Source organism: Boleophthalmus pectinirostris, unplaced genomic scaffold (genome assembly GCF_026225935.1).
Source record: "Boleophthalmus pectinirostris isolate CB_2022bp ecotype Guang Dong unplaced genomic scaffold, ASM2622593v1 HiC_scaffold_16, whole genome shotgun sequence".
Lineage (NCBI taxonomy): Eukaryota > Metazoa > Chordata > Actinopteri > Gobiiformes > Gobiidae > Boleophthalmus > Boleophthalmus pectinirostris.
The window spans coordinates 4,349,257-4,370,716 of NW_026571095.1; the positions used below are offsets into that span (position 1 = coordinate 4,349,257).

The following is a 21,460-nucleotide window of genomic DNA, read 5'->3' on the forward strand; positions in this document are numbered from 1 at the left end:
TGTTCTCTTTGTTTTCTTAGTAGACGATCTTCTGGGAAGTTGTTGATCATTATAAACAGGGTCATGACATGTTTTATGACTTAAATTGATCCAAACACTAAACTGGCCTGTTATATTACTTTACAGCCTTCCTTTTTTCCACTTTGCAGGGATTTCCATCAGTGTTCATTTCGTCCACAAAAATGCTTCGTCATAGTTTTTGTTAGTGTTCTGTCTAAAGCTGTCTCTAAAATTATATACATTTTTGTCGATATTTTCAACTAAAATTATTCATATTTTTGGCGAATAATAAAAACTAGAGAAGAGGAAGAGGCTAAACCCAAACCCAAGCCTCAAACCAGACCAAACCAACTTAAAGACACGTTTTTCTACTTTCACTTTTGGTGGAAACGTCCTTGTGGTAAATATTATTCATGGTTTTACATCAGTTAAGTGGCAGTTTGTCAAAAAGAAGATGAGAAGAAAAGGTCAAAAATACAAGTAGCGCTGATTTCTAAAACAAAATAGTACTTATATCACGAACAAGAAGAGTCCATCCAAAATCTAAGACTATTTTTGCACAAACAAGACTTTTTCTGTCAGTTTAAACACCTCATTTCACAAAATAAAGGTGCTTTTTTTTTTTTTTTTTTATAAATTAGTCATAACTTTTGTGTAAATTATAATTATATCCCAGGTGCATGTTTGTAGTAGTAGTATATAGTAGTAGTAGTTTATAATAGTTGTAGTAGTAGTAGAAGGATATAATAGTAGTAATAGTTGTAGTAGGAGTATATCATAGTAGTAGTAGTTGTAGTGGTATATAGTAGAGGAGTATATAATAGTAGTAGTCAGAGGATATAACAGTAGTAGTAGTTATATAGTAGTAATAGGTGTAGTAGTATATAGTAGTAGTAGTAGTATATCTTAGTAGTATGTAGTAGTGGTAGTAGTGGTAGTAGTAGTAGTAGTAGTATATAATAGGAGTAGTTTTGTAATACTAGTAGTAGGAGGAGGATATAATAGTAGTAGTAGTATATAATAGTGGTAGTTGTTGTAGTAGTATATAGTAGGAGTAGTACAATAGTGGTAGTTGTTGTAGTAGTATATAGTAGGAGTAGTACATAATAGTAGTAGTAGGAGAAGGAGGATATAATAGTAGTAGTATTATATAGTAGTGGTAGTAGTAGTAGTATATAGTAGTAGTAGTAGTAGTAGTAATAGTAGTATATAATAGTGGTAGTTGTTGTAGTAGTATATAGTAGGAGTAGTACATAATAGTAGTAGTAGGAGAAGGAGGATATAATAGTAGTAGTAGTATGTAGTAGTAGTAGTAGCATATTATAGTAATAGTATATAATACTAGTAGCCATATATAATAGTAGTAGATGTAGTAGTATATAGTAGTAGTAGTATATAGTAGTGGTAGTAGTAGTAATAATATATGATAGTAGTAGTAGTAGTATATAGAAGTATCATATAGTAGTATAGTCATATATAGTAGTATTATTTAGTAGTATAGTAGTATACAGTAGTAGTATAATCTGTGTACTCTTTGCTCTCAGGACATCTACCAGTGGTGTGGCAGTGAGTGTAATCGCTACGAGAGGCTCAAGGCGTCGGAGGTGGCCATCGGTATCCGTGACAACGAGAGGAACGGCAGAGCCAAACTTCACCTGGTGGAGGAGGGAGACGAGCCGGACGCCTTCACTCAGGTGGAGTCACGAAGCAGAGCCACACACTCATGTATTCACTGTGTCTGTGTATCTCCAGGAACAACTAACTAACTTCATCACACATGGTCCACGTTTATAAAGGAGCAGTCTGGAAAAATACTGACGTGATCGAGTTTAAAATGAGATTATATAATGAGTATGTCATCTATAGGAAAACTATAACAAGCTGCACGAGTTCTGACTAGACTCTGATTTTAGAGTCCAGTTTTATTTGTCTGTCCTGTGTTTCCAACCAGGAGTCCAGGGACCTGTGGGGGACACAAGCAGCTGCCAGGACATATGTGGAATGATTTCAGATTTTAAAGAAAATGAGGAACTGAATGGAATGGTTTCTCAATATAAAATAGTGTGTTTAGTAAATGTTATATACTTAAATATGCACTGTGTAACTTTTTGTTTGGGGGTCCATCTGCTTGTTTCTATGGAGATGTCATTGCTCTGCCTGGAATGTTCCACAGTATGACATTTATTCAGTTACAAGTGTTTTTTTTTAGCTCAAAAATACCTAGAAAAACACACATTCTGACTGTGAAAGGGGTCGCCTCTCCACAGATCTGACCTGTAGCTTGGTCTGTTTTATCTCCATGAAGATAGAAAGGATTAATAGCGTTGTGTGAAACAGAGGCGGTGCTACAATAAGGCAAAAGTAGGCCGCTGCCAAGGGCCCCCAAACCTGAAGGGGCCCCCAGTCAGTTGCCCTCAGCGCCACTAATGGCCAAGGTCTTAGAGAAATTTGATTTACTCAGTATGACAATGAAAGTAGTTCACTTTTAAACAATAATCATAAGAAAAATAATAATAATCATATGCAATGGATGTAAACAAAAATATTATTGTACTAGAAAAAAAAAACAACAAAAAAACTGCTTTCTGCTCTGGTTAGGCGACCGAACTAAGACAAGTTTCTAATCCACAATAATTCAAATAAATAGAGATGTGCATGTGTCAAGAACAATGAGGAAAAACAGACAATCATAAATATATATTTTAAAAAAACAAAAAACGGTGCATTATAGTGAGGGCCCCAAACTCAAGTTCACCTAAGACTTCCAAATTGCTAACTCCTCCACTGGGGTGAAACATTTCAGACAAAGTAATAACATCTCCACAGAGAAAAGCATGGACCTTCCACCAGAAAAGTTACACAGTGCACCTTTAAGAATGTCAATGTGCGATTGTTTGGATATACGTATCATTAAAACAACAAATTGCACGTTTTAATTGGCAATAAACTAGTTAATGTGTTAATGATTACTAAAGAATCAGCAGTACACAGTATATGAGGTACTCAGAGTGTCTGACTATGCTTACGGGCTCCTCCTCCTCCACTACGTACATTCATCACTAAATAAACCCTTTTATGTTGCAGGTGTTGGGGCCTAAAACCTGCATCGCTCCTGCTTCTCCTGACGATGAGAAAGTGGAGGTGTCCAACAGGAAGAAGGGCGCCCTCTACATGGTGAGGAGGAGAGCGCAGAAACGACCTCTTAATAAGCTCTATTCAGGCTTACCGGAAGACGTTTGGAAACATGCGGATGACGATTTCTGGTGTAGTTACTGACACTGGGCATGTGGATAAAGCCATGGATCAAAAATAATAATAATAATGGTGATAAAAGCGTGGATTCAGCAGCAGCGGTCTTCAAAACCTGCCAAAGCTTTCCACTGGGGACGTGACTAATCGCATCTTGAGTGTCAGTTACAGGCAGCTGGTTTTAACTGTTGATCTGCCGAACATACTCTTATATAAACAGTGTTGGGAAGGTGACTTTTAAAATGTAATCCCCTACAGATTACAGATTACATACCCCAGAATGTAGTTTGTAACAGAATCCATTAAATTACTTAAAGTGAGTAACGTAATCTGAATACTTTGGATTACTTGATTTTCTGTAGAGAAGCAAAGACAAGACAAGATGTTTTGTTTGCTTAAAGAAAATGAAAAGCCCAGACTTTACTTAACCGTATTAAAAATATTATTGATAGAAGAGGAGACACGTCTGCGCAGCATGAGACCCATTAAATAGTGTTTTAGTCCTGTTTTAGACCTGGTTTAGACCTGATTTTAGACCTGGTTTAGATCTAGTTTAGCTCTAGTTTAGACTTGGTTTTAGTCCTGGTTTAGTCCTATTTAGTCCTGTTTTAGACCTGGTTTAGACCTGGTTTTAGTCCTGGTTTAGATCTAGTTTAAACCTGGTTTTAGTCCTGGTTTAGATCTAGTTTAAACCTGGTTTTAGTCCTGGTTTAGATCTAGTTTAGACCTGGTTTAGTTTCCAGCAATGAGTGGAATTACCAAAAAAAAAAAAAAAAAAGCGGGATACAGTCCATAATGTGAAAACGGGAAAATACCGCCGTATAATCTATTTATTTCAGAAAAGTAACTGTAATCCAATTACCACTCACTGAAACAGTAACTGTAACTGAATACAGTTACTCATAATTTGTACTCTGATTACGTAACTCCAGTACATGTAATCTGTTACTCCCCAACACTGTATATAAATACTCATATAGAAATATACCATGACATGTTAAGTACAATTTAGTTTAAAAGTCAGAAATTCTAAAAATTCAAAAAATCTAAGCAGCACTTTGGTTTAAACACTTGAAATGACTTGAAGCTCAAAGCAGATGACTTGGGCTTGACTCGGACTTGAGGTCAAAGACTTGAGACTTACTTGAGACTTGCAAAACAACGACTTGGTCCCACCTCTGTTAACAGAACGAGTGACCTGGTACAGTCTCTATATAAAAAGGAGTAAAATTAAACACTGCATTTATCAACAAAAAAGAGAAAAGTATTTTCTAAAAACATATATAGCACGTGAGAAGTATCAAGCCTTCTCACATGCCTCAAGTCCGAGTCAAGTCCCAAGTCATTGACCTTCAAGTCCAAGTTGAGTCCCAAGTCCTAACAACATTGACTCAAGTCTCACTCGAGTCCAAGTCACGACTCACAAGTCCCTCCTCTGGGCACCTCTCTCAAACTTCCTTGACACAACCTTAAACCTAACCTATTTTAAAGGTGCACTGAGCAACTTTTCTGGTCCATCACCTGCTTGTCTCCATGGAGATCTTACTGTTTTGCCTGCAGTGTTCCATGGTGTTTCTATTTCTCAAAAATACCACAATGCTCTCTGTAAATAGGGTCGCCGTTCCACAGATCTGACCTGTAATGTAGCCTATAGTTGTGTCCATTGAGATAGATAGGTTTAATCTCTACTGTGGAACTAGACAAAGCAATACCAATTTCACAAAGACAAGCAGGTGACGGACCCTCCACCAGAAAAGTTGCGCAATGCCCCTTTAAATGAACCTATTCTAAACTGTAGTGAAGTGTGCGTGTCGTTTCCAGGTGAGTGTGCAGGAGTACGCTACAATGACATCTTTTTTTTTAGTTACACAAATTATAATACACAAATTAATAAGCAATTTATTAAAGGAAAAAAGAAAGAATACAATGACATCTAGATGAAGAAAACTGCCTCCCCATCGCCAGCGGAGCCCAAAGGAACTCATCGTCCACATGTTTCCAAACGTCTTCCGGGTTTGTGACGTAAGCGCGAATAGAACAGGGTGACCAGATTTTCAAAAACAAAAACTGCGACACTCCCGGTTTGGGTTGGTTGGCAGTAATAAAATTGTGAAAGGAGTGTGTAATTAAGGAAAATTGTTCTGCGCTCGGCCCATGTGAGTCAGAATAGTCACATTTTCTTTGTGTTTTGGTCATTTTTAAGCAGCTTTTCTGTATTTGACCTAAACAAATGACAATTTATGTCTCTCTTTACTGTTGGCAGGGATCAAACTGGTCAAAAATAGGCACACCTGGGACATTTCTTGTATAGGCGAGTTTCAGCTGACGTCATTGTTATTAAAAGCCCGCGTTGCATGCTGGGAAATATTTTGGTCGGAGGCAAGAAACACACAAAATAACCTTGTGTTTTTATCCCCGATAATGGTAAATTCCTGCTGCATTATCGGATGCACAAATAGAAGCACTGAAGAAGGAAAATGTCTTTTTCGTATTCCGAGTGAAAAGAACCGACAACGGTGAATTAAACAACTTTCAAACATTCACAGAGCAAACGTAGAAGATCCTAACAAACCGTGGACTCCAACAAGTTCAACAACACATCGAGACTCTTGGAGGTTTTCATCTTTTCTGCTGTGAATGGCCCAGGAGTTTCCACCAAGTCATTGTGGATATCACCAAAGTGAATATTTGTCCAGGTAGTTGGTGATTCTGACCAGAAATGTGGTTTGGTCCACCTTTTGTAGGGGTTGAAAAGGGTGATTTGTCGTCCGTCGATGCTTATGACCAATTTCTGGTCAAATGGTCTTGGGTCCTCTGCCGTTAGAGTGGATAAATAACCGGGATCAATACCCTTTACGTGCTTTCTCGCTCCGTCCGTCATGTTGAATTAGTGTTTCTTGCCACCAACCAAAATAATTCCCAGCATGCAACGCGCGCTTTTGTCAACAATGAAACTCGCCTATAAAACTTGGACAAATCAAAATGGTTTTGGACAAGTCTGCTGGGACAGGGGACACAGGCTCAAAACTGGGATTAATGGGGACGTCTGGTCACCCTAGAATAGAGCCTATGTTTACCAGTGTAGTTTCTAGTTAACTTTAACGACAAAAATTTTAGTTTCTTTGTTTTAACTATATTATAATGCTGCTCCTTCATCAAAAACATACCTGGAGTGTGATTCACGCTTGTTTCATGACTCCTGCTTTCATGCAAAAATGCCTGTTGAGTTGTGTAAAGGTCCTATATTACACCAAACTGACTCTTGTGAGCTTTTAGCTTTTAGTTTAGCTTTAAAACAGACCTGGACTTGTGTTTAGTTTTATTCACACGTGTTCATTATTAGTCTGAAATCATCCAAATGATTCTAGTGAAGGTGTGTGGAGTTTTAAAAACACAGTACTCTCAAAATATTCAGGGTTTGTGTGTTAAATGTGTGTAAATGAAACCAAACACAACTCCAGCTCTGTTTTTGATGAGGAAACAACATTATAACATAGATCAGAAACAGTATAATACAGGCCCTTCTGTCATTCCCTCTGCTGCCAGTAGATGGCGAGCACCAAATCATATGGAGCACATCTGATGGAACATAATGAGAATTTTCTATAACTAGGACATTTTCCAAACATGAAACACCACAGCAGTTACTGTTACAGTTACTCAAAAACATATTTCAAAGCCAATAACAAGAGTCCTGAGTTGTTAATGAGGAAATGTGGTTTAGAACTTCTATCAGCACTTTAGATTAAAGCTTGTTTAATATATCCTACTGAAAACATGCCCCCCTACTAGAGGTCTGCGCGGGGCACAATTTTCATTTTCGGACTGGTTTTATATCAGACAATATTTCGCGGACCGGAGGGAGTTGGGGGGGGCTGTGTATGGGAGGAGGCACGGTGGGTGGGCCAGCGGCATGGTTAAATCCTGGCTAAATCCTGTTTTAGTCCTGGGTTTATGCCTATTTTAGACCTGTTTTAGACCAGGTTTAGACCTTGTTTAGTCCTGGTTTAGTTCTTGTTTAGTTCTGGTTTAGTCCTGGTTTAATCCTGGTTTAGTTCTGGTTTAGTCCTGGTTTAGTCCTGGTTTAGTTCTGGTTTAGTTCTAGTTTAGTCCTGGTTTAGTCCTGGTTTAGTTCTGGTTTAGTTCTGGTTTAGTTCTGGTTTAGTCCTGGTTTAGTTCTGGTTTAGTTCTGGTTTAGTTCTGGTTTAGTACTGGTTTAGTCCTGGTTTAGTTCTGGTTTAGTTCTGGTTTAGTACTGGTTTAGTTCTGGTTTAGTTCTGGTTTAGTCCTGGTTTAGTCCTGGTTTAGTTCTGGTTTAGTTCTGGTTTCGTTCTGGTTTAGTACTGGTTTTGTCCTGGTTTAGTTCTGGTTTAGTTCTGGTTTAGTCTGGTTTAGTTCTGGTTTTAGTTACTGGTTTAGTTCTGGTTTAGTTCTGGTTTAGTTCTGGTTTAGTACTGGTTTAGTTCTGGTTTAGTTCTGGTTTAGTTCTGGTTTAGTTCTGGTTTAGTTCTGGTTTAGTTCTGGTTTAGTACTGGTTTAGTTCTGGTTTAGTTCTGGTTTAGTTCTGGTTTAGTCCTGGTTTAGTCCTGGTTTAGTGGTGCAGCCCACGTGGCGTATGCGAGGAGGGTCAGTCGGATGGTCCACGTGGCGTATGGGAGGGGGGTAGATTAGACCACATACGCAAATTTAGGCTGCTTAAAATGTTTTTATTAATGCCAAATGAAATATCCAGCACAAATTATGCATGATATTCTTACATTCATTATTTGTATATTTGACTTTACACTCATATTTAATTTGTGGGACTGCAGTTTATCATCCCACCCACCCACTCCCGCGTGGTGTAGTCCCACTCACGCTCGCGCCCGCGATGAGTTTTCAAAACTGTTTTGCGTCGGGTCCGGCAGGTACAGGGCTCTACCCTCTACCATTTACATGATTCATACTCATAGACTGTATAAAGAAGTGGAGTAAGGCAGTGGGACGTAGCGTTCAGCTCCAGTCAAATGAAGCTCACAGAGGTTAGCACTTATAGGAGCATATTTGGAGCAGAGTTCCATATTAGGAACAGGGATTTTTAATGGACAGAAGAGCAAATGTAAAATGATTGGATCTTGTAGAGTGGGTTAATACGAACCTTTTAAAACCAAAATGACGAGGCTCACAGCAGCAGTTACAGACAGAGGGGCGATGATTTTTAAATGTAAAGTCAACTGGAGCCAGTCGATCAAACCGAAAGCGCCCCCATGTTCACTTCCTCTTTGAAACATGGACGCTCGCAGGTTAGCTACATCCATTTATATATCCAGTCTATGTTTCTACTGTCATTCTGTCTCCTCCCAGATCTCTGACGCTTCAGGGTCCATGAAGGTCTCCGTGGTGGCCCCCTCCAGCCCCTTCAAACAGGCCATGCTCTCTGCTGAGGAGTGCTACATCCTGGACAACGGCGTGGACAGAAACATCTTTGTGTGGAAGGGTCAGCTCCTCTTCACCTCAAAAACAAATATTCACTCAAGAGTTACTACACACTCCTGCCACTAGGCCTGCTCTTTCAAAATATAGTCACCCTGGTATAGGCTACTAGTTTTAAGTGTTTTTTTGTACATGCTTTGTATACAAATGGTGTGTAATAATATACACACTCAAAAGTCTTAAAATATGATCACGCTTTGAATTCTGTTACTTCTATGTCAACAGTGTTTGAATGTTCAGATCATTTCAGATAAAACATAACAGTTTTACTACACTGTTTCTCCCGCAGAAAGTACTATGAACATGGAAGGTTAGGTTAGGTTAGGTCGCTTTATTCGTACCCGTAGGTACATTTACTTTGCAGATTTGAGAGGCAGCTCCCACATTTCACATTTCATTCATCCACAAGACACACATAAAAACACAATTACAAAATAAAGTGTTACAGTGCTCCAGTGCAGAATGGTTTGTTCCATAAAAAAACTATTAAATTCATCCATTACGCTTGGCTAAAATCACAATAAATATTAAGTATGTTAAAAACACACAATCTTAGATAAATAGATTACAATTTATTCATAAGTACGAGAGCAGCTGGAGCGAAGCTCCTTTTAAAACGATTTGTTCTAGATCTTGGGACTAAAAGCCTCAGACCAGAAGGAAGCAGTTGAAACTCTGAGTTTAGTAGATGTTTCACGTCTCTTAAAATCCTCTGGGACATCCTCTGTAAGTGTCTCGAGTCCAGAGAGTCCAGCGGCTCTGAGGATGAACAATCACCTACTCGCCCATTTAACCGACTGATTCAGGGAGTTCTTGTTTTAGCAGAGACGCTCCCAAACCACGAGACCAATGAAAATGTTAAAACTGATTCCATAAATGTTTTATAAAACAGTGTCATCATGGTTCTGTCTACACGGTAAAAGGAAAACGTTCTCAGACAGTGAAGGCGCTGGTGCCTCTTTTACACACAGCAGAACAAATATCGTCAAAACTCAATTTTGAATCAATGAGTGTTCCAAGATACTTATATGAGTCACACACTCAACTGACTGCCCCAACTGAATTGGAAGTTAATATTATTGCTTGAATAATATCTGTCATATGATCTTTTAAAAATGTGTAGATTATGTGTTTTTGTGTGTTTTAATCAGGTCCCAAAGCAAACACGTCTGAGCGTAAAGCGGCCATGTCAGCTGGACAGAAGTTCATCAAGGACAAAGGCTACTCCCATAAGACTCAGGTAACTGCTCCAGAGAGTTTGTTCTGGTCTGGTCCTGGTTTGATCCCAGTTTAATCCTGACTTAGACTTGGTTTGGTCCTAGTTTAGTCCTGTTTTGTTCCAGTTTTGATGTGGTGTGTGTTCGTGTGTCAATTTTTCATCCATATTTCATTTTGTAACATTGTGTGTGTTGTGTGTTGTGTCCACTGCACTAGGGCCTAACCTGAATCACAATAGGTCAAGTTGTGTAGCCTTATGAAGTGAATTCTACATATTTATCAGTCTGAGATGGTTTTGTGTGAAAGTGATCAGAAGCTATCGACATGTTTGAATACTCCAGCTGATTGGTCAAAGAATCTCAATTTTTTTTTTTCCCCAACTTTGTTTATTGAACATTTTTAACATTAACAAACAAACAGAGTGCACTGTATTGAATAGTACCATTATAAATATGACAGTAAAGAGGACACATCTGAATGTCAACAACCCCCACCCCCCACCACTGGCCAAACAACCCAAAATAATAATATTAAAATAAAACAAATACAAAATAAAATAGTAATAATACTAATACCAATAATGATTAAGTAAATAAAATTGATAGTAGTAAATAAATTAAATATGAATAATTATTAATACATAGATTAATTAGTTATCAATTATTAATTATTATAAAAAAATATATAACTAATTCAAAAATAAATTAAAAAGTAAGAAGTAGGGATGCGAAAGAAGGAAAGGAGCTCATAGAGGTGAAAAACATGGGATAGGAAGAGGAAAAAAAAAAGAGGGAAAGAAAGAATACAGAGAAAGAATTGTTATTTCCTATACTTTAGACATCCTCCAGATCCTGAGGAAGAGTTAAAGAGTCAATGTGATGTAAAAAGGGGTCCCAGGTAGCATGGAATAATTTAACAGAGCCTCTGAGTGAGAAGAACCTCAGTTTTTCAAGTTTAAGATTGTAAATAACTTTACGAACCCAGCGAAGATGTGTCGGGGGATGGGGAAGTTTCCAGTTAAGTAAAATCAGCCTTCGGGCCAGAAAGGTGGTAAATGCTATGGCCCGTTTCAGCACGTTGGACACATTTGAAACAGGGGAGGCGAGAATCTCAACATTTTTTAACTAAAATTTTAACTTTTGTTAGATCCAATTGACACATCTTTCCTCTGCCCAAATGCACAAAGCACATTCTTCTGCACATTTTTCACAAACACTACTGCTGAAGTATGTCAGTTGTTTGGAAGATTCCACGATGCCAGGCCCCGCTGCACCAGTGGGAACAGGCCAAGACAGATTTTCGTGGGTTTGTGAACTCAAATATTATGAGAATGTATGTTGCTGTCCAAGGTTATTATAACTAACGGCATCATTAGTACCATCCATTTATGTACATCTCCAAAAAAACAAAAACAAACCATAAAGATTATATATTAATAAAGATAAGAAAACAGATACGTTTTAGTATTTTATTTTAGCTCCGAAGATTAAAATGGCTACTTGCTAAATTCTCACACATTGTTTTACTTTTTACAGACTTTTGTACACACACATTTGCATTTATACTACATATTTCTATTTTTATTTATGTATTGAATGTTACATCAGGGTCCGGTCAAGTGGTAACAGAGGGAAACGGGGGCAGATTTTTGACATTCAAATGTCTCTTATTCAGAAACTAGAGGAACTATTGAAATAAGTAAAGTATCAGAATGTAGGAAAGAGTTACACTCCAACAGGGTCAAGTTAAACCTGTGATATTCTTTCAAGTTGTTGACAAAAAATTTAAAAACTCATATCGGTAACGGAGGGAATGAAATATGCAGCACTTTTTGGGCAATAAATCCAAACAGTGATAACTCTTGGTTCTCACTTCCATATCCTTAACAAACTGGTTTGAATATTTGCTTCATATAGTTTTCTACCATATGGTACAAGATTAGGTTGAAAAACCTCTTACTTTTTGACTCATGAGATTTTTTATTAAGAAAGGTCATGGTAACGGAGGGAAAAGTAACGGAGGGAAAATTGTGCAAACAAGTAGAAGGTGCATGATTTTACATCATTTGTCGCTTTTTTCTTCCAAATACTTTAATATTACTTCAAAATGAAAGGAAACTATTTCTATAAAATATGTCAGTCCTTTCAAGCTAATTTTTATCATTTTAAATACTTTTTTTTTTTGGAAAAATCATGTACCTTCATCAACAGTTCAAAGATGGAATAACACAAGATATGATGAAATACATCCATTTATTTACATAATTTTCAGGTCTTTGAAATGATGTACCAAAAATGGTACAGAAAAAAGGTCAACAGTTTCATAAACTAGAGTACATATGTATCTGTTCAATACATTTTTATATCAGATGCATTAACTTGAATTTTTGACCTTGTGTATACTTCTACTTGACTGGGCCCATCAGTTTCACAGATTTCACAGTGTTATTGATCGACCTGTTGGTAATGGCAGGAATGGTAGGAATTTATTTTAATGTATTAATTAATTTATATTTATTGATTGATTGATTGATTTTTTTTTTTTCTGGAGACAATGGCAGAAGATAGTTGGGTAAGGTAAAGGGAGGAGGTTTGGGGGAAGAAAAAAAAAAGGTCACGTATTGTTATAAAATAATAAATAAATACATAAAAAATAAAAAATAAAAGGTAATAGTAGGAATTGCTAATAATAATTCTCACATTCCTCCTACAGATCCAGGTGCTTCCGGCCGGAGCGGAGACCACTCTGTTCAAACAGTTCTTCAGCGACTGGAAGGACAAAGACCAGACCACGGGCCCCTCCAAAGCCTACGCCATCGGACGCATCGCCAAGATCAAACAGGAGCCTTTCGACGCCTCCTCCCTCCACAGCAACAAGGCCATGGCCGCCCAGCACGGCATGGTGGACGACGGCAGCGGGAAAGTCCAGGTGAGGGGCTCTGTGGGGGTGCAGTGGTGAGTGGTGTCACTTCACAGCAAAAAGCTCTCAGGATATATGTATTTTGAGTGGAGTTTGCAGGTTCTCCCTATGACTGGCTGCCTCTTTACGCCATCAACTTAAACATGCTCTGACGTAGAATTTAGAATGCTTTTTCACAAACTTGGAAATAAAATGATCATATATTTCTATAACCTTGTACTGCTCTACATCTACTCCAATCAACAATTAGTTCTAATGACAGTATATTATTGACTTTAACCTCAATTGAATGGAACTGATTTCATTTCATTCATTGAAAATACAAAAATTTTAAGCCCAAATGCATTATGTTCTGTAAAAAACACAACAAACATTAATCAGATCAATTAAACTTGACCTGAGTAAAACTGGTGGTGGCACGTCACCGGCATGCAGTGTTGTGGAGTAACAGATTACATGTACCAGAGTTACATAATCAGAGTACAAATTATGAGTAACTGTATTCAGTTACAGTTACTGTTTAAGTGAGTGGTAATTGGATTACAGTTACTTTGTTGAAATAAATGGATTACACAGAGGTATTTTCCTGTTTTCACATTTTGGGCTATATCCCTTTTTTTTTTTTTTTTTTTGTCCGGTAATTCCACTCATTGCCGGACACTAAACCAGGTCCAAACCAGGTCTAAAACCTAGGTCTAAAACCAGGTCTAAACCAGGTCTAAAACTAGGTCTAAACTAGGTCTAAACTAGGACTAAACCAGGTCCAAACCAGGTCCAAACTAGGTCTAAAACCAGGTCTAAAACCAGGTCTAAAACTAGGTCTAAACTAGGACTAAACCAGGACTAAACCAAGACTAATCTAGGACTAAACTAGGTCTAAACCAGATCTAAAAGTAGGTCTAAAACTAGGTCTAAACTAGGTCTAAACCAGGACTAAACCAGGACTAAAACCAGGTCTAAACTATGTCTCAAACAGGATTTAACAGGACTAAACCATGCCATGTGGACCGTGTCTCCTCATCTTCTATCAATAATATTTTTAATTTGGTTCTGTAAAGTTTGGGCTTTTTATTTTCTTTTAGCAGACAAAACATCTTATGTGAAGATTTCCTCGTCTTTGCTTCTCTACAGCAAATCAAGTAATCCAAAGTATTCAGATTACATTACTCACTTTAAGTAATTTAATAGATTACATTACAAACTACATTTTGGAGTATGTAATCTGTACAATTTAATACATTTTAAAAGTCACCTTCCCAACACTGCCCACATGAGAGTTACAACCACATTCTTCATGGAGATAAGATTCATACTGTGGAAGATCATGTCCAAAAGAATAAGTTTTCCATTCAAACAAGTAGGAGAAGGCCGTCCTCCAGGCCAAGTAGACACAAGAGACAGGCCCATTCAGACTAAGTTCTGTACAAAAAAACCCCAAAAAACAACAACACACACACACGTTATTTCAGTCTCTTTTTTTTAGCTAAAAAGTTACATAAAGTGCCTTTAAGGACAAATGTGCTGTGCATGTTTAACCTTTCTGATGTGGGTGACAGATCTTTCGGGTGGAGGATGGAGCTAGTGTCCCCGTGGACCCAGCCTCCTACGGACACTTCTACGGTGGAGACTGTTACCTGATCCTGTACAGCTACAGACTGGGAGGGCGCGAGCAGCACATCATCTACACATGGTGAGCTCTGAGGGAGACACAGACACACATCAGAGTGTTAGAGGAGCACTGTTGTTTAAATGCTGTTTGTTGTTGTGTTTCTAAAGGCAGGGGCTGAAGTGCACTCAGGACGAGCTGGCAGCTTCAGCCTTCCTCACAGTGAAGCTGGACGACTCTATGGGAGGAGCTCCAGTTCAGGTGTGCGCTTTAAAACAACTAATATTATGCATTATTTGTGTTGTTTTTGGCACTTGTTTTCATGTTTTTGAACTTAAAATAATGACTTCTTCTGACTGTAGACAACTTATTAAAAAGAGGTGGTGTAGGTTTTAACTGTGACCAGGAGGGGGCAGTGTGGATTCATTTTTTTTCATAAGATGACATTTTAGGACTAATTTAGGACAATTTAGAAAAAAACATATATTGTGACTGCAATGAATTAAAATGATTGTAATTTATGTTTTAATATACTTAAAATGAGACAACTTATGATTACTTATTTGATATAATGACACTTTGGTGGTGTTTTGTTGCTGTGTGTGCAGGTGCGTGTGACCCAGGGCCAGGAGCCTCCTCACCTCATGAGTCTGTTCAAGTCTAAGACCATGATCATCCACAGCGGAGGAACCTCCCGGAAAGGAGGACAGACCCAGACGGCGAGCACCCGTCTGTTCCACATCCGCCAGAGCTCATCTGGGGCCACACGTGCTGTCGAGGTACACACACACACACACACACACACACACACACACACACACACACACACACACACACTCATACACACACACACACATACACACACACACACACACACACACCCACACTTATACACACTCATACACACACCTATACACATACATGCTCTTCTGTTTAGCTCTGTGTTACTTTGTACATGAGAGGATACTGTAGTACATGAGAGGATACTGTAGTACATGAGAGGATACTGTAGTACATGAGAGGATACTGTAGTACATGAGACAGTACTGTAGTACATGAGACAATACTGTGGAGAGTGTGTTTTCTGAGGACCCTGTGTGTGTCTCAGGTGGAGGCGAGTGCGTCCAATCTGAACACAAACGACGTGTTTGTGCTGAAGAGTCCCTCCGCTCTGTTCGTGTGGAGAGGAGCCGGGGCCAGTGACGAGGAGATGAACGCAGCCAAACATGTGGTGGGATTCTTAGGAGGAAACCCCTCGACTGTGAGCGAAGGCCGTGAGCCAGGTACGTGCACAGAGGTTCTGCTAAGAACTGTTAGTGTGTTCTTCTTTTGTTAACCACCAAGTTTCTGGATTTGAGCAACGTGATGTTCCTAAGAACAGTGTTGGGAGTAATGTGTTATAAAAGTATCAAATTACTGTAATCCGTTGCTTTTCCCTGTAACGCAGTAATGTTCGACATTACAGGGAAAAAAATAATAATAAATTACTGTGTACAAATGTCAGTAACACGCGTTACAATGCATTTTTAACCTGGATTGAAGTGGTGGGTTTTTTGTTTTTCTTGATACAAATTCTCTAAAATCACTGCGATATCAGCGGCGGTGAAACACCAGAGACATGCCCACGTAGACCGTCAGGTGACCGCAGGCGAAAGGACCAGTGCAGAACTCCACGCTCCATGGGCTTAAACGCAGCTGACACCCGACACCTTCCAAGTTCTAGTCCAAGATTAGTCCTGGTTTGGTCCTGGTTAAACCTGATTTAGACCTGGTTTAGACCTTAGTTTTGGTTTAGACCTGATTTAGTCCTTGTTCGGTCCTGGTTCAGTCCGGGTTCAGCTCTGGTTCAGTTCTGGTTTAGTCCTGGTTCAGACCTGGTTCAGTCCCAGTTTAGTCCTGGTTCAGACCTGGTTCAGTCCTGGTTCAGACCTGGTTCAGTCCGGGTTCAGCTCTGGTTCAGTTTTGGTTTAGTCCTGGTTCAGTCCTCGGTTCAGTCCCAGTTTAGTCTTGGTTCATTCCGCAGAAGTTCCGCATCTTTGTAGTTATTTTGGTGAGAGTAACTTAAAGTGCTGCAATAGTCGTGTCATGTTTTATATTTTAAATCCAGTAATATTGTAATGTAACTAATGACTTTAACCATGTATTTGTCACAATTAGCCTAATTTGTTATTGTAGTACTTGTTCCTAAACATGCATGTTTGGTCTTTTTTAGTAATTACATCTTTTCCTTTATTCTTAACACTAACCTACTTGTGAATAAAAGCACCATCAAATGAAGGAAAGTGAAGGAAAATACTCAATAATTGTCGTTAGATTCATAGAGAGATTTAAATATGAAAAAGTATCATTTGTGACCTACATATGTTAACTGTAACTCAAAGAGAGAAACAAACACATGATTTAAACCCTCGCCCACTACTTTATCATTTGAGTTTGTGTTTGTGTCCCTCAGGTGATTTCTGGTCGACTCTGGGAGGAAAGGCGGAGTACCAGACGTCCAAGGCCCTCCGCGATGTGGTCAACCCTCCGAGACTGTTCGCCTGCTCCAACAAAACCGGACGCCTCTCGGTCAGTCTCCAGCAGCAGTTTGCAGTTAGGAATAATAAATGGAATAATAATAAAATAATAATAATTTTGGTTTTTGATTATTTCTCAGGTTGAAGAAGTTCCGGGGGATTTCACTCAGTCTGACCTGGCCACAGATGACGTCATGCTCCTGGACGCTTGGGATCAGGTATAGTGTTTATATTTCTCCTAAAATGATGTAGAAATAATGTGATAAGACATGAAAGGTAAAAGACAACTAATCCAAGGAGCTTTTCTGTGTTTTTAAAGTCCATACACCTTCACGTTACTCATTTTGATCAATCGTTTCAAATGTTTTCAGTTTGTTTCACGCTGCTTTCTCAGTGTCATAAGCTCTGGTCACAACAATTAGGACAATGAGTTAATTAGTTTAGTTCCATGTCCCTTTCCTTGGAGAACGTTCCCAGATTTGGCGTTTGACAAGCAGTACCCATGTCAGAAAAATTGGGAAATATATGATTACAAATGTTTTTTACTGTGTCTCTTGTGACTGTTTCAGATCTTCATTTGGGTGGGAAAAGACGCCAATGCCGAGGAGAAGACTGGAGCTCCAAAAATAGGTTTGTATCAGAGGCCCCGAGGACGAGACGGTGTTCGGGACAAAATATCACGTACAGGCTCCAGGCTGGATTCACTTTGTGCATCTGAGAGTTCAGGTTCAGAAAAGTATTGGTACTATCATTAGTATTAGAGTATTATGAGTATTATGAGTAAAGTGTTATGAGTACAGTTTTGGTTGTCTCCTTTTAGTTCTCTTGGAGCTTTGGAAACAAGAAGCATTTCTTTACTGAAATAGTCTTCACTACATCTACTGTGTAGCTGTGGTAGTTTTCAATAGGAATACATTTGCAATATTTTATAATAGAACATTTAAAACTACATTGCAAAGGTGTCTGGAGTAATCCTCTCAGGCTCAAATTAAGTTTTAGTAACAGGAAAAATCTGATATTTGGGGAAAATTATCATATGGGGTAGTAATATACAGTCCTGACTTTTTTTTGAGAGACCTTCACATCCAATGTGTTCTGGGATGTTACAGATTTGCAACATTGGCCCGGTGTGGTAAATTAACACTGAAGACTTTATGTGTTCACCACTTTTCATAACAATGAAAACATAAAGCACAGTGTAACAGCTTTACAGTGGCAGAACAACATCACTTTTTTGTGTGGTTCTCCAAGAAACAATTTTTATCCTTTGTAAACAACAAAAGTACTTTGCACTTCTGGCAGGTCGTTTGTGTGTAGACATTCTTGCACAGTCTGCATCGTCCACGTTTATCAGCATGGATGGGAAAAAAGGCTCTTGAGTAAAAAAAGCTCAAAAAATATGGATGTGGAGTAAGTAGGTAATTGACATTTAGCTGTTGCAAATCTGCAACGTCTGCCTGGAGAGGGTTAAAAGCCAGATTAAAGCATAGTACAGTATATCCTCAGATTTGATTTACTAGTGGAAATGAGCTTCTGTGAGTGCAGTCCAGCCTCGAGCTTGGCATTAGCATGCTGTCAAACTCATTATTATAAACATTCACTGCTGTAAATAATTAGAGTGCAAGAAAATGCCTCAAACTGTTTAAGATAAACTTTGTCTGTTTTTCATATTTTAAGATAATAAAGTCCATGTTTTAATAACACCACTGCTCCTCTTCGTCCCTCAGCTAAAGAGTACGTTGACTGTGACCCCTCCGGCCGCAGAGGGACCCCCATCACCACCATCAAACAGGGGGCAGAGCCGCCCACCTTCACCGGCTGGTTCCAGGCCTGGGACGCTCACATGTGGGACACTGACCTTCTGGAGCGCATCCGGGCTCGCTTCTGAGGACACCCAGGACCACCACCCCGTCTAGAGGACCACCACCCACCACCCCGTCTCTAGGACCACCACCCACCACCCCGTCTCTAGGACCACCACCCACCACCCCGTCTCCAGGACCACCACCCCGTCTCCAGGACCACCACCCCGTCTCCAGGACCACCACCCCGTCTCCAAGACAACCGATTTCCACTACCAGTCGATAGTTTGGACAGGCCTTTTCATTCTGTTTTTTCATGACTATTTCCATTGTAGAGAATCACTGAAGGCATCAGAACTATCAATGGACACATACACAGTGCAAAACAATCAGCTACATTCACTTTTTCATTTAGATTTTAGGTTTTTGAATAGCCACCCTTTGCTTGACCCTGATGTGAAATGAAAACCATTTCAGGAGACTTCATCAAGAAGCTCAGTGAAAGAAGGATAAGGGTTTGCAGCACTGTTTACAAAGCAAAGGTAAACTTAAAGGATTTGAATATAAAATCTAAAAAAGATTTCATGAAGTAGTAGTTTCTGTAGTACGTAGTTCCATGTATATTTTACACCGTATATCTGATGTCTTCTGTTTGTATCTAAAATGTAGTAGTAGTAAACATGAAGAAAGGGACCACTGAAAACTGTATGTCCAAACTTTTCACTGGTAATGTACCCACCCAGTCCCCACTGCCCAGCACCTACAGCCATGTTCTTTTTCTACCTGCAGTCCCAAGTGCCAAACCTCATATTTCAGTGCTTCGCGTCAGGCCAACGGTGCAGTGCGCCAAATGACACATTCTCTTTTTACTTTTTACTATGAAGTGTCCGCAGTGCTCTGTGGACTGATGCATTCAGGTGCTTCAAGACATCTCAGTATCGCTTCGTTTGCCTAGAAATGATCTTTGAGCATTAAATAGAGAAGTAGTTTCTTTTTAAAACGTAGTCGTGTTCTGACGCCTGTCCGCCATTTTATGTTTTGATATTTTTTTGCTATAATGAACCCAACTTAATGTTATTTTGTATGTTTTACCCGTAGACTATTTGTAGAGACGGACCGAGCCAAGCTGAAACTATTTGGACACTTCATTTGTGCACTTATGATATTCACTTCAAAACTATTTAAAAATATAATATTGTCGAAATTGTTAAATTGTTAAAAATACCACATACAAAAGTGTGTATACAAAAAACAACGAACTTAAGCGTTTTTCATTTCACAAGCCATAAATTATACTCACTGTTAAAGGTGCAATGCGTAGGTTTTCTGGTGAAGGGTTCGTCACCTGCTTGTCTCCATGGAGAAGTTACAGTATTGCTTTGTCTAGAATGTTCCACAGTCTGGCATTTCACTTATTTTCAAGGTTTTTAGGCTGCATTTGAATAAATATAAGACAGATACGTTTAATGACATACCGTATTTTCCGGGCTATTAGACGCGCTCTTAAGCCTCTAACCGCATCAAAAAACATCCGCTCGCCACAATCCAGAGCGCCCCATACACAAAGCCACTCCGGTGTCCCAGTACGACTTCAGTAAACTGCAAAGCCGCACCACCCGCAGAACACACAAAACACACACGGAGCAGACAGCGACCACACAGCGAAACACACCCACAGACACACTCATCACTCCACACCGACGAGGAACGGAACGAAGGAACGAACTGAAAAAGCGAGTGCAATGTGCCACTTCTAGACACAACTGAACAACTGAGTCACTGTGAACACGCCGACAATCCAGTGGTCCCAGACAGCACCCTCCCTACACACCACAACTGAACAAAGCCCAGAGTCACCGTGAACGAACAAACAAACAAAACCACTCACCCATCACACTGTTGGGTTTCCTTTAAAGTCCGGTGCGGTTTATTTGTGAAAAAAGTTAGAAAATAGACCATTTAATGACAGTGCGTCTTATAATCCAGAGCGACTAATCGTCCATAAAATACCGTGGAACATTTTAGGAAACGCAAATAACATTTCCAATTTTTTCTGGGCGTCTTTGTGCCACGAAACCAGCTGTAATTGAATAAATATAAAGTAGAGTTGTTTAATGTCATGTTGTGGAACAATGACATATCCATAGAAACAAGCAGGTGATGAAGCCCCAACCAAAAAGTTACACAGTGCATCTTTAGAGAGTAAAATGATTATTCTTCAGAGAGCTTCACAGTTTTTCCCCTTAAACAGAAGCGCATCTTTAAGTGTACAAGTGCGTTCTGAGGCTTAAAATGAAATCGGAAAGCAAATAATGCAAAGCAACTTCACTCATGTTTTTAACGTTTACAGAAATATAGAATTTAAATCCAACTTTTTATTTGATATCATAGAAAACAAGTCATTAAATATTGTACGGCAGCTGTCCCGTCGTCTGTCTCTGTAGTTGCTTTCATCTTTGGTACTGAAGTGCTGTGTTTTTGCATGCCGCTTGAAGACACTCCCTCTCCAGCCTCCGCGAAGGAGCTTTGAGATCTGTGTCCGTACTTTTACTTGACCCTTGCTTTTAAATAAACCCTTTACAGTATTTGGATCAAAGTGCGTCTCGTTATTCTTTCTATCATGAGTGTTATGAATGTTACAGCTGTAGTCGTGCGTTCTGTCGGCTCTGCTCCTCGGG

The 21,460-nt window shown here is 39.2% G+C and overlaps 1 protein-coding gene across 1 annotated transcript in view; it reads left to right on the plus strand.

Annotated features, from left to right (window-relative positions):
* The window catches only part of LOC110153342 (gelsolin-like), a 57,221-nt gene extending 35,843 nt beyond the window's left edge, over positions 1-21,378 (plus strand). The window contains exons 5-17 of the mRNA XM_020917212.2: positions 1,545-1,694; positions 3,085-3,174; positions 8,593-8,725; positions 9,873-9,961; positions 12,652-12,867; positions 14,415-14,548; positions 14,635-14,725; positions 15,073-15,243; positions 15,573-15,747; positions 16,917-17,032; positions 17,121-17,198; positions 17,550-17,610; positions 18,708-21,378. Coding sequence (XP_020772871.1) covers positions 1,545-1,694; positions 3,085-3,174; positions 8,593-8,725; positions 9,873-9,961; positions 12,652-12,867; positions 14,415-14,548; positions 14,635-14,725; positions 15,073-15,243; positions 15,573-15,747; positions 16,917-17,032; positions 17,121-17,198; positions 17,550-17,610; positions 18,708-18,868 — 1,665 coding nt within the window. The 3' untranslated portion in view covers positions 18,869-21,378. The remainder of the gene's footprint in view (positions 1-1,544; positions 1,695-3,084; positions 3,175-8,592; positions 8,726-9,872; positions 9,962-12,651; positions 12,868-14,414; positions 14,549-14,634; positions 14,726-15,072; positions 15,244-15,572; positions 15,748-16,916; positions 17,033-17,120; positions 17,199-17,549; positions 17,611-18,707) is intronic.
* Positions 21,379-21,460: the final 82 nt, after the last annotated feature.